The sequence below is a fragment of the Harmonia axyridis genome, chromosome 2 (assembly GCF_914767665.1).
Source record: "Harmonia axyridis chromosome 2, icHarAxyr1.1, whole genome shotgun sequence".
Classification (NCBI taxonomy): Eukaryota; Metazoa; Arthropoda; class Insecta; order Coleoptera; family Coccinellidae; genus Harmonia; species Harmonia axyridis.
The window spans coordinates 24869637-24883760 of record NC_059502.1 but is presented as its reverse complement, the minus strand read 5'-3'; the positions used below and the strand labels follow the sequence as shown (position 1 = coordinate 24883760).

General features: G+C 34.1%; 1 protein-coding gene across 1 annotated transcript; it reads right to left on the bottom strand.

The window, feature by feature from the left end:
- Positions 1-216: 216 nt before the first annotated feature.
- On the bottom strand, positions 217-13989 carry LOC123673725 (dnaJ homolog subfamily C member 22-like). The gene is made up of 4 exons (XM_045608371.1): positions 13332-13989; positions 3806-3953; positions 2052-2460; positions 217-511 (listed from the first exon to the last, which is right to left on the bottom strand). The coding sequence occupies exons 1-4, from the start codon at positions 13572-13574 to the stop codon at positions 232-234; spliced, it is 1080 nt and encodes a 359-aa protein (XP_045464327.1). The 5' UTR covers positions 13575-13989; the 3' UTR covers positions 217-231.
- Positions 13990-14124: the final 135 nt, after the last annotated feature.

Here is a 14124-nt window from a genome sequence, read left to right as displayed (position 1 = left end):
TATATGCAGATAATTTTGGATACGGTTTATACATGTTAGCAGTAGTTTCCTGAAGTTTTATGTTTGAAGAGTGTCATATATGTAATTCGATTAAATAATTATGTGATTATTTTGAATTCAAAATTACAACTATGAAAAATTTGGTGCATTCACAGTGAGTATTTTGATAAAGTAGTGACTAATCATTCATTGGTATATATTTAATATTAATTTCAGTCAGTTTTCTATTTTTTATTCTTCGTCCATCACAGACTTTCTATTTTTTCTTAATCTTTTTTTCTTTATCGATGATAAGGTATCATAGGCTTGTTTGATTTCCATAAATCGTTCTTCTGCCTCCCTTCTAAGATTTGGATCTTTCACTTTATCAGGATGGTATACCCTGCTCAAGGATCGGAACTTGGCTGCTATTTCAGTTTGACTAGCCGTAGGACTAACACCGAGAATTTTGTATGCATTTTGTTCTCCTTGCGGATCGGACAATTCTATAACCTGCTTCCATATTTCGTACCTGAAAAATTATTCAATATGAAATAGACTTATTACATATCAATTAGAAACATGAATATTTACTCAATTAGGGAAAATTTATCTTTGAAAGTCAAGAGACCTGATGAGACTTAATGGCTCAATTCGTTAATATCAGGTGAAATTAATATTTATTATTGTTGCTCTGCTTTTTGTCGGTCTGTAACAACCGAATAACAAAAAAAAAATATATTTTCATATTCATCATTTTTTCCATATCGAAGTAAATTATAACGAACAATCATTGATTAAATTTTCTATTATTATTATTTTCACTGAATCGGGATCGTTACGGCTCTGTTAGCCTACCGGGAACTGCGACCAAATTGATCTTTTGTTCTTAACCCTACCTATTCATACAAACCCAGGGAGGTGGGGCAGTCGATGCTGTTAACGAAACCGACGACATCCTTAGGAGCCTAAGCTATTACTTCGTGGGTATCCAGAATTGACATTTCCATGTGCGTGGCTCTTAGGCCAGTCAGCCCCGGGCATGGGCGCACTATGTGTTCGGCTGTTCCTACCTCCTTTCCACAGAACCTGCAGATCTTATCTGCTGAATTATCCATGCGGTACAACAGGTATTGCACGGACAGTATCCTGTCAGCAGTCCCACCATTATCCAAAGCTCAGGAGCTTTCTGGTATAGGTCGCTGAAAACACCACAAATTTCTTTGCCTATTGTTCCACTCCTATTGTTGAATCAGTGCCTTGTATTGGTATTTTCGAAGGGCTCAGGACCTAAATGTTCATCGGCTTTTTAATTCCCTTCAATATCACAATGGCTCACTTCCCAAAGATCCTCGTTTTAGACCCATATACCCCAATACCTGTGCCTTTTTCTGATTTTGGTCCATTGGTATACCATATGGAGGACTTTTTGTCCAAGCGATTTACTAAGTTCATCGCACTGAGAAGGTCATCAATGACCGTTTCAAAGGCTACTTCAATATCCAAGATAATTGGCATCACATCCTAGGGTTTTTGACAGGAGATTTGAGTCTATTTGATTCCATAACCCTATGTGTCAAATCTTGTTTCTCAAACGGAAATTCTCATTGCGGGATATTCTTATTGCTTCCAGCAAGCTACATTTCCTCACGTGTAAATGTAAGGGAGGTAGATCGAGTATAACCTTGAATTACATTTTGTAATTTGAATTCTGAGGTTGCTGCAATATAATAAGAGATAAAAGAGCTATTAGCTTTACAACTTGTATGGTGGTGTAAAGCTCATCGCCATGCCTGAAAACTGTAGAATTCAGAAGTTTTCCAGTGGTATAAGATTGCACAAAGCCAGTCTATAGATAATAGAAACTAGGGATTCTAGACGTGCCTATTATAAGGATAGTGCCAAGACCGTAGATTGAACTTTTGAGAAAGATTTAGCAGGACTCGGTCTATCGCAAATTCAAGGGTTTGAAGAATATGATAGTATGAATGCTTAAAGCATATCGTTTTTCTGTATTATTTTGTTTTTATTTATTAATTCAGTTAGTTATTTTATTCATAAGTTCCACTTACCATCCGTGGTGTTGTGCATATTGGTAGACATCAACGAGGGACTGCTTCAAATCAGTCCACCATGGTGATGTGAAGAAGTGGTGAATTGCTTCATGAACTGGGATCTCATCCCCATTGGTATCTGTTATTTTACCATTGAAATAGAAGTAGGACGACCATAGAGCAATGTATAGTGTAGCGCAAAGGGCTAATGTAATAATCCTCTTAGTAGTGGATTTTGGTTTTCTAGGTTTCCTCCTCCATTCTTTCGAAAACCAGTTGAAGGCCATAGCTGCGAAGAACGTCACAATAGTAAGCCACGTACTGATGTCATAAAAGTACCATCTGGATACGTAGCTAAGATAGGAGACAATTATTGTTGGCCAAATTCCCCCTTGTTCTCGTCCTATGTTGCCAACCACCCAAACTCCTATAACAAAGATTAGAACTTGATTAAAATAGGAACAATATTTGACCTGATATGTTAAGGTGTCTCATTTCACTATGTATAAAAATGAGTACTGACGTGAAGACCGCAATCTTGAGCGCTCGTCATTCATGCCACAATTGCACCCTTGGAGACTACATCATAACTAAATACATATAGATATATGTGGTCTCCAAGGGTGCAATTAGTGTGATGTACTGGATATAGTGATATTGATCATTGCCAAGTTGGCAGTTGTCAATTAATTGATATATGTAGAATAAAGTATCTTTTATTTTATTCAGAAAAAATTGAGGTTCTTAAATAGGTCACCCTATATTTTGCAACTCAGTTTTTCAGCTGCAGATTTTTCGAAAAGCATTCCGTTACCGGTTTTTGAAAATGTTTCAAAGATATCGAGTTTTTAGACTTAATTTTTTTATGGGACAATTATATATAAATAATTTTCATTTATTTCAAAAATTTGATTCATTTTCTATCCATTGTATAATTGTACAATTGATGCATGAATCAACGAGCAGTCAGAAGCTCTTTATGTCAGTGCTTTTCTCATTTTTTTTATCGATATTCTGCTTGAGTTTGTTATGATTATACTGATGATACTATCAGCATAAAATGTGCGAGAGACATGAAATTGTTCTTCTTTATGTACACACATGCAGAATTTCAACTCACTGAAATATTATTTGTTTTATTTTCTTTTTGAATTTTCTATGGTTCTTAAGATGTGATCAGCTTGAAATTTTCATACAGCTTGAAACCATTATTTTATATCAACTCTTTAAATGTCAATTCCGTCGGTCACGTTTGAGAAAACAACATGAAATTTTGCAAGAGTCTTTAAATTTCGATTATTCATCAGAATGCAAAATTTCATCTCGATCGAATCTGCAATTTTGAAATTAATAAAAAACCAAATTTCAAACGGTTGCTCTCGAATTTTGCCTATTAACTGACTTAACCATGCAATTTTAAAGTTTCTAGGTTCTTCTATTCTAAAAATATCGTGTATTCTATTGACCGGACGGACAGAATTGAATTTTAATCATAAGAGAATCCAACCTTTTCTTTTGAGACCATTTTCGGCTCAATAGTAAAAAATGAAAGAACTTTCAACGAAGTGCCAAAGCGTTATGTTCGGAGAATGAACACTCGAAAGAATCGAAGTAGGTACTGTCGACATAACGGCTTAGTTTCATCGAAGATAAATAATTATTCATATAACAAAATCTGCACAGAATACACTCGATTCTCCACTAGTTTTAATATTTTGAAAAGTCACACAGATAAATTTAATGTATAGCCATATAATAGCCAACATACCTACCTAGTGCGACAGCAAAAGGTATAAACCAGTGCATAAAATTCCAATCTATTCCTGCGACGACTTCTTCTGGTATAGCAATCATAACAAGTTGTCCCCAAAGATACCCTACCATCAAAGCAGATATGAATCTACTCGTTGAATGGGGTGGCTGCAAAATATAAATTCAGTTTAAAATCTCTTGAAACTGAATTTCTATTCATTATATTAATTGAATAATAAAATACATGAAGGATTTTTCAATAAGATGTTTCATTTTGATATTAAAAAAAAAATAGTATATTTTTAGAGAAATCGCAATGGATTTTCATTTCATTGTAAAAGTATGCCATTAACGATGAAAAGTTATCAACCAAATGACAATTCATTTTCGTCAACACTACGGTGTACAGCAGCAATATTCTCATTTATTCTTGATCGACGCACATCCCTAACTTGTCCCAGTAGCTCAAATTTTTACACCTGTTTCACTATTGCCGGCCAAGAAAAAGTGCTATATATAAGTGAAATATTAGGCGATTTGTGTCTGTATCATAAAGTTATTCTCGATTAAACATGTCAGTTTACGAGGCAAATTCTCGTCATTTGCGGGTGGTTTAAATTTTCTGCTTTCATATGAACGAATCTGCGGCTGAGGCTCATCGAATGCTCTCAAATACCTATGGTGAGACAGCTATTAGTGAAAGAACTTGCCGAGATTGGTTTCAACGCTTCAAGAACGGCGGTTTTGACGTCGAATACCAGCATAGCGGTTTTCGAAGACGCAGAATTAAAGGCATTACTTGATCAAGACTCGTGTCAAACGCAACAAGAATTGAAAGGATCATTGGGAGTGACGCAACTAGCCATTTCAAAACGTCTGAAAGTCATGAGAATGATTCAGAAACAAGGAAATTGGGTTCCGTCCGAGTTGAAGCCGAGAGATGTTGAACGGCGTTTGTTTGCTCGTGAACAGTTGCATTGCAATTCAAAGACGGAAGGGATTTCTGCATCTCATTGTGACGAAAAATGGGTTCATTACGATAATCCCAAGAAAATCAGAAAATCATGGAGATATCCCGGTCATGCTTCCAAGTCGACGGAAAACCGAATATTCACGGTTCTAAGGTCATGCTCAGTATTTGGTAGGACCAGCTCGGCGTAGTGTTTCGATCAATGGCACACGATCTAGCTGACCAGAACTTCCGGTCTAATGAAGAAGTAAAAAATTGGATCGATTCGTGGATCGCTTCAAAAGTTGTTGATTTTTACAATAAAGCCTCGAATTTCCGAAAAAAAAAACGGCGGAAGCAATGTAGTACGCCTATGTATATACCGAGTGCTTTGCAAATACTTAAATATTTTGATATTATAAAATATCGGTTTGTTGCTAAGTGAATTGTATAATATGAGTTGATATAATTGGTTGAAATTCTTTGAGGAGAATCTAGTCTAATGATATCAATAATGCAATTGTAAATTCCTAGGCAGGTTTTATTTCTGTGATGAAGGTCGTAACAAGATGCATCTTATTGATATTTTAATAATTTCATGATTATGACAAATGCTCGAATAAAACAATTATGACCTAGGATCTCAAATTGATTTCGAAATAAAAACCATGAAATATGTACCTAGGTACATATTATAAAACTTCTATGTTCTATGTATCATTTAGTTATTTCCATTTATTATAAAAATCGGACAAGAAACACATATTACAAAATTTAGAAACGTTTGAAACTATTAAGTATGTTTTAGTTAAATGTTCGGATGGACGGACATAATTGAATTTGAGGATGGATATTCATCATTATATTGAGTCGAACCTTAACGTTTGAGATAATTCCCGGCTCAAAATCCGAAAATTACAGACATTGTGACCAAATGATGAGAGTACTCAAAAATATCATCAGATCTGAGTTGCCCTCACACTAAAAGTGCAATTGCAAGCCACCTGATTTTAGACCTTTTAGTCCCTCCTTAATAACTTCCCTTCCAAAAATACTCGTAATCTTTATCGTAATGTATGTAATTTATACAGGGTGTTCCTAAATTGAACGTCCAAACGAAAAGGGGAGATTCCTTAAGTGAGTTTAAGAAAAAAAAGTCCCATAAACATGGGGTCGCAAACGTTTCGTTTTCGAGATACAGAGTGTTTCTTGTTGTAATACATTTTTTGTGTTGATTATACGAGTTTATCGAATCTTAATGAATCATCGCTACAGATCAGGAAAATTTCCATAAAAACTGACACTGAATTCATTCACCACAGCTTACAAAGTGGCCTTCCCATCATAATTTGGATTTTCACGAGGATTTCGAGAGAATCGTTCAAAATTTTTTTTCTCGAAATCGTTGGTAGATACGACAAAACTGCAAGAAACCAAAAAGTTTAGTATAAGAACAAAGCTTCTTTTTACATTTTTTCAAATTTACAGTTGCTCACCAAAAAAAAGTTCTGCAGAAGAACAGGTGGCAGTGTTCCAGAAAAAATATCACCCTGTAGATCTTCTATCGAAATTGCCATTTCACGTAGTGAGAACTCTCAAATGTAATATCTATGCCAAATTTCAGTTGAATATCTTATGAAGTGTAGATACTATGAGAAAAAAACTTGAAAAAAATTCAAACTTCAACACTATGTATCTCGAAAACGAAACGTTTGCGACCCCATGTTTATGGGACTTTTTTTTCTTAAACTCACTTAAGGAATCTCCTCTTTTCGTTTGTACGTTCAATTTAGGAACACCCTGTATATAACGTATAATAATTTTTGAGAACGACCTACACCAAATTATCATTGGACCCATTACAAAGAGAAATATCATTATGTTGTTATAGATTGGTCAAGATTCATTGCCGGTGTTTTATTTTATTGGAAACCATTGAGAATTTCATTTTATTAGACTATTGTTTAGTTTTGAAGTCTTTTGGATGGTCGTTCCTCCAAACGGATCGCTCAATCGTTTCTTCATGATAACTGAATTTTAAACTGGAAATAGTCTTAAAAATTCAAGCAGAATATCGATAAAAATCACCGAATATATAGGTAATAAGGGAATATCAGATATTTTTGGGTGTTGATTATTTTATTAAGTTGTACCTTGTATTCTAATTTTAAGTTATGATGATCATTATATAACAAGGTTGAAACCTCTTGTCTAGATAAACTAACCAACAACAATAACATTTTGATGAATGACATCTCATTTATTATTTACAGATATAATAGATCTGTGGTCTCCAACAAGCACTAAAAAGCTTCTATACTTATTTCACGGGTTAGCGCTTTTATAATTTTTCATTAATTTTACTTGAACAGGGTTAGTCTTTGACTTGTACATATATTTCAACCGAAGATTCCTGAGATCAAAGGAAACACTTTTTTCCTGTACCATTATTTCTGATTCGGCTCGGTTGAAAAAATACAGGATGTTGAAAATCCATAAAAAAATGTCATATTTGGTTAGATCTCGCAAATGGAATGGAATCAAAAGAAATGATTTTCGGAATATAGTTTTTATTGATGTAATGAATCTTTTCTGAACATAAAATTCCATCAAAGTCCGGTCAACTCCAGAATGTCTGCTCCTACTAAGTGAGAAAAAAAATCGAATCGGAAAAAATAATAAAGGAAAAAAGTGTTTCTTTTAACCTTATGAATTGTTGGTTTGAATATAAGTACAAGTCAAAGACTCTCTATACAGGGTTAGAACTATTTAGAGGGGCACTACAGGGATATTGAAACCCGTTAGATTAAGGGTGGCTTAAATTAGAAAAAAGTTTCGTTATTTAGGGATCAGTGTGCTGGTGTTAATTGCTCCAAAATGTCTCCAATGGTTCTCAAGATATCTCGAAAAAACTGAAAATCAAGATTTTCTTTTTTCTGCACCTATAACTCATTTGTTTTTGGAGATAACTTCACGAAATTTGGTTTGTAGCCATTATCCAATATAGAGATTCTAATGGTGTCGTCAGATTTCTTCTATTTTTCGTTTTTTCAGAGATGCGATAGCCAATTTTTTTTATATGGACGCCTTATTAGTTCTCCTTATGAGGTGATGAAGAAAAACATTACGAATTCAACTATGTATCAAACTCTACGAAAATATCGAGTCTTGCTAACCAAATTTGAACTTCCTTTTTATTTTTTCGTTTAAGTAGTACGCTGGTGCCAGAATTATCAAATAACTTGTTACTTCGTTCAGTTGTTATGTAAAACCATCACTTAATTTTTGTGAAAACTTTAATCCTGCTTGAAAAGTAACGTCCTATTAATATTACATAATCATGCTGATACCAATACTTTACGTAGCGTACAACTGGCAAGCTCTATATCCAGGTGATAGCCGAGGTATTCTTAAAGGTCTTCTTGTCCTTAAATTTGAGAAATGCAACCGCCTCCTTATGGTACTGGTTGAGACTACCCGACTATAGATCCTCAAAAAATGACTTCGAAGGGCTGTTACAGATACCGTTCGATTCCTGCTAGAAAAATTTGCGATATAATGGTCTTCCCTTGAAGATGTTACTCTGGCTGGGTCGACCAGGCACTGGTATCCGGGCAACGCTGTCGATTTCCAGGAAAAGGGCTACTATGCGCCCTACTGGAATCCGTGGAATATTCAAATATTTTAGTTCGACAAAGCTTCTTGGTGTAGGGCTACCTACTATTCCTGCCCGGTCAAACTGAGAAATTGGACGACCCGGCATTGTCCCCGGAATATTCTCAATACTACAACTCTTGTTATTCGCTAAAAACGAATTAACTTCGAATACACCTGTATTAACAATAAACATTTTTGCTGATTTATTGTTTTCATTTAAGTGATAAGATAGTGAAGATTCCTTACACAAAAAATTGTCATATTACATTCAACAAGTTGAGAGTTGATAGGGGGACCAAAACTTTTGACGATGTGCGTATAATGAAAAACATATATAGTCACCTCTATTCTTCATCTAATAGAAAAATAGTCATACCATAAACTGCTAAATTGTAAATCACGATAATCAATAAACTGGCAACAAGCAACATCACCTTCACTTTTGATCGACTTTAAGATGCTTCTTCCGATTTTTTTTTAGTTATTTACATATCAAACTCATTAAATTACCGTCAGTTACAATGCGTTTTTGCATTAAAAATACTCGTTCTTGTATACCTATATTTCCATTCGTCAGCCACCTTGACGAGATTGAGTTTTTGTGGAAAATACAGATTTTTGGGCTTCAGTGGAGCAGCAACACTTTTTTGGCCAAACGAATTATTTTAAATGATAAGACATAGAAGATTTAAGGCTAGTATCTTAATTTGGCGTTTATGTTGCGTTTGGCGCGCGATGACAGCGTTCATGCAAGACGCTTGATGAAAAAACGCTCCTTTGCATGTACGGCGTCATTTGACCTCTTGGTATTAAAACGCCCTTTGGAAAAGCGCATTCTTCAAAGTGACTAGTATATATCAGATCTTACACTTCATTCAGTTTATTTGTACCATATTATTTGAAGTGTTTTTATAGTCAAATAAACTTTATAATTATTATTATTATTATTATTATTCAATCGATCGCTTCGTGTTGACGGATGATTATAGGGGAGAGTAGGGCAAGTGAGCCATACGGGGCAAGTGTGTCTTTCGCAATATCTCCCTTGACCGGCAATATATCCGGCAACAATGAATATAATTCACGAGTGAATCAATTACCTCGTGGTGACAATGAAAAACTTTATGACAATTAGTGAAACTTAAGTAGATATGAGATAGAAATTCTAAATATTTCATAGAATACATCATATTACATCAAACCACTGTTATAAGGCTAGATATTTAGTTAAATTTCACTCCTCATGACACATTGGGACAAGTAAGTCTGGAGTACTAAAATAATCACAAATTCATCCTATAAAGACCAACTCAAAGAAAAAGCGAAAACAGCGAGTACCAAAGTAGTCATAAGGACTTTGAGAATCCTGGAACAAGTTCTTTGAATAAAAAAAGAGAAAAAGAGAATAAACTCTGTGGACGAAAAGAAAATTTACTGGAAAACCAGCAACGATATCATATGAAGAAAAAGCACAATATAACGAAACATATTGAGACAATTTTCACGAAGAATGAATAATGTGTATTAATATAGCGCCTCCATGAACGAAGAGTAGAAGGACTCACTTGCCCCACGATATGGGGCAAGTGAGACATTCGAAGTTTTTTTTTCGAGTCAGAAATTCTCACGTAAGAATTATTATTTTGTTAATTTTGTGTGTTTTGTTTATTGAATACATATCTAAAGTTGTTTCTCAATCAACAAACATTGTTTTATTCGCATTTTTGAGAAAGTTATTCCTCGTTAAACCTTCCCAGTTTCTCAGTTACCCCACCCTCTACTATTCACCACTGTACCATTCTGCATTCCTATATGTAACATTTCTAGTTATTTAATGGATGAACATTTCATTTGCAATGTATAATTAAATACTGTTTGTTAGATATTTTTACTCATTTGAAAATCGTACAGTACACACCAAGGTGTGTACTGTGAAACTCAGAATCCCTTTGAGCGTTTGAGCTAGAAAAAAATAATGTGACATTTTCGGGCTGGATTTTTGAGAGAATTAATTTGGTGAAATCAACAATCTCATAAATTCAACTGTTTTCAAACAATAAGGGAAAATTGAAAATGGCCAGAAATGAAAAGTTTTCATGACTCACTCATTATTGGTTCTGTTAACATGAAACAAAAAAAAATTGTAATACAAATTTGTGTTTTTAGCATATTCGATTAGGGGTTCCAAATCATTGCAGAAATTTTGTTTGTGATGATACATTCAACCGAGATGCAATTTTGTGTACCTATATTTCAAAACTATTGTGAACAAATTCAGAATATTGTTCTCTGAGTTATTTGGGGTGGAAAAAGTCCTAATAAAAAAAAAAGTCCGTATATGTTTTGTTTTCAAATAAATAACAAATTCCTCGATATTTACGAAACGGATTGAGATATTTGAACGAGATTTGGTAAAAATGAATATACTTATCATTAATATAAATTAAAATCGTGTTTTTAATTGAAATGAACATATCTTTTGAATACGTTGATGAATACCTACCTAGTGACGTGCGTACTGGCATTGAATTTATATCTTATACTAGGTAGTCAATGCCTTTTCCCAAAATTGAATTAAATTCTCCAATTGTTAATTGATTTAGAACAAAAAGATTCTCAGCAATTTCCGTCCAGAAATTGAAAACCAGATATTCAAAAAAATCTTGAGTTTTATTTAATTGGAAAACATGTAACACGCCACCCTGTATCTGGGCAAGGGCGTAGATCTTTTTTTCTTGGGGGGGAGGTGTAATCCAAAAACTTTTTTTTTCAACACAACGTTTACTTATAACTGTAATATGAGAAAGAAATGTTTGATAACGAAGTTTGAACCAAAAATATTTTTGATTCGATTGCTCATACCGTTCGATTGGCCCTAAATTGGAGGTACGAAGAAAAATGAAAAATTCCTTGAATAATTTTGAGAATAGAATGTCCTATTCATTGGCCCGCAAATGCATTGTTTTCGAGATACAGGGTGTTTGTTGTAGTCTTACTTTTTTGTGATGCATATAACGTTTTATCGAATCTTTATTGATATTCTCTCTCTCAAATTAGGTAAATAAGTAACAAAACTTATAATTGATTATTTTTTCATCGCAGCTCACTGAATCTTATAATAATTTGAAATTTCCCGAGGATTACGGAAGAATTGTTTGACAATCAGTAGTTCATCAAAAAAAAGTTCTGGGGGAAAGAAGGGGGAACTCTTCCAGAAAAAATATCAACCTGTAGATTTGCATTCAAAATTAGCATATCATATGATGAAAACTTTAAGTTGGGTATCACATGAGTTGTATTTAAACTCGAGTATAATTTTTCTTCTCTTTATTTTTAGCTGCTATAGCGCTTTCGGCTCAAATAGCCATCATCAGAACCATTGTATGAAGTGAAAGAAAATAAAATTTTTAAACTCAAGCATCCACATGAAATGAGGACCTCGCAATCTCAGAAATAATTGAACGATGTAATCAATCATCAAACAAATCGAATAAAATGAAACAGTGATGAAACCAAATCGAAAAGCAACTTTTTGAGTGACAGGAAAAGATTAGAATTTTAAATTGGAATATCTATGCCAAATTTAAGTTGAATATCTTCTGCGAAAAGGTGCTATGAGAAAAAAACTTGAACTTTAACATTTGTATCTATAGAAGAAATTGTTTCCGGACCCATGTTATGAGGCTTCATTTTTTAAAATGATTTCGTTTGTACCTCCAATTTAGGAACAACTTATATAGTCAATTCAAAACTGATGTCTTTACAAATAAATTGCAATTTGGATGAAACAGATTGAATTGTAAAGTACCTACAGCATAGACAATTTTTGGATGCGAATAACACAGTTCAGTTCTGAAGAAAGTAGTAAAAAAAACGAAAACAACCGCTAAGTGTATAACGATGACGAATGCAAAAATCACAGATGGCAAAACAAGGGGACGCCGACAAAACGGATAGATGAAGGAAAATAATAAACCTCTGACATAGACGTACTCGTAGTGCAAATAAAATCATCTTGAAAGCAATAATAAATTCATTAACCGTGAAAGGGTCCGATATTTTGCTGCCGTGTCGATTTTAAAGAAAAATGAAAAGAATATTGGTTCATTTTATGGAAGAATTTTTGTTCTTCGTCTCTGAGAGAATTCTGAAATTCTATATTTTGGAAATCTTGGGGGGTAATTACCCTTAGTACTCCCCAATCATTTCTACGCCCTTGTATCTGGGAAGGCTTGCAGGACCTTTCCGATTCCAAATAACTCAGATATCAATATCCAGAATTTGTTCGCAATTTTTATGAAACATCTTGTATATATAGCTACAAGTTCAAGTTTCGCGCAAAATATCGTGTTGATAGGGTAGTCAGAATCATAAAAAATTCAAACAGAATATCGAAAAAACTGAGAATAGCACTGCCATGAAGTCAAAAGCTTTTGAGCGCTCGTCTTTCACGCGGCAATTGCACCCTTGGAGATCACATGATTTACATGACATACATAACTATATACAGTTACCTATGTCGTCTCAAAAAGTGGCGCATGAATGAACGAGTGCTCAAAAGCTCCATGCCAGTATTCTCCTCAGTTTTCTTTATCTATAGGTATGAAATGATTATCTATCGAGTTGAGTAAGAATCAATGAAATATTCGTTGTTCAATTGTTCTCTATATGAATCGAGATATTTTATGATAAAAAAGGAAACAATAAACTTTTTACTGTGAAATTTGCAGTGTTTTGAAGTGTAAGTAGGTAATTAGGTATATAAGTGACAGATAGGTTAGGTTGAGCCCGGCTAGTTCAAAATCATATCTGTTTATTTCTTAGGCTAAGTAAGATTATTAATTTTCGGAATGAAGTTCTAGTATAAATCAAGTGTGGGAATAATTATCATAATTTAAGATGAAGTCTACTAGATTAACTGTCACCAAAGGAATTCTCACCTTTTGATTGTACCTCATTTTGAAAGCTAATTCTTCCATATATCTTGGATCCTCGTTACAGTCCCTAACATACCTTGGGATCTTTGTCACATCGGCAAGCCATCCTAAACCGTAACCTCCCAAAGTACTCCAGGTCAAGAAGGCATGAGCATCCCTTTCCAAATAAAACAGGTGGAGTCCGAATATTCCTCCGAAAAACCAAGATGCATAAGCCTTCGCGACACTTTTCCTATTCGTCACCATTTCAAAAATCAAAATTAATGACTAGATGTATTCACTTTTTTCCGTTGTCTTGTGTTAGATTACACTTATATCAAGCGCAAGAACTTGCACCGGTACCTCTGTGATAACACGTCACTGTCTCATCAAAACGATTCTTATCGTATTTGCCACCGCACACATGAAATTTTACAACCAGCGCAATTTTCAAAACTTGATAATGTTCCAACGAAAGTATTCAGAACTAATTCGAACCTGTTTACGTTGTCGTACTAATTATTGATAAATTGAAAAAATTTATTTACTGCGAACTTCATCGATTTTCTATTTTCATTTTACTTATAGGTGTATTTTTAAATATAAAACAAATATTGTTACAGGTATTTGTGTTAATGACGTTGCTACCTTCTTGAAGTCACTGGAATATGAATTGTTGAAGGTACTACCAAATTATACAGACGCGCAGCGCAGGTGAATCTCATCACTCGATGTCTAAAGACAGACTTACTTTTCGATCCTGATTTTAATTTGTAATTCACAGGTCTTTCATTTTTATTATTTTCGACTTCAACAT

Bases quoted from the DNA above. Each gene is read 5' to 3' on its own strand.
- LOC123673725 (XM_045608371.1), bottom strand. From the start codon at position 13,574: ATGGTGACGAATAGGAAAAGTGTCGCGAAGGCTTATGCATCTTGGTTT. The intron at 3,954-13,331 runs GTGAGAATTCCT...TATATTTTGCAG, and splicing joins AAATGAGGTACAATCAAAAG to CCACCCCATTCAACGAGTAG. The intron at 2,461-3,805 runs GTAGGTATGTTG...TCTTTGTTATAG, and splicing joins ACCTTTTGCTGTCGCACTAG to GAGTTTGGGTGGTTGGCAAC.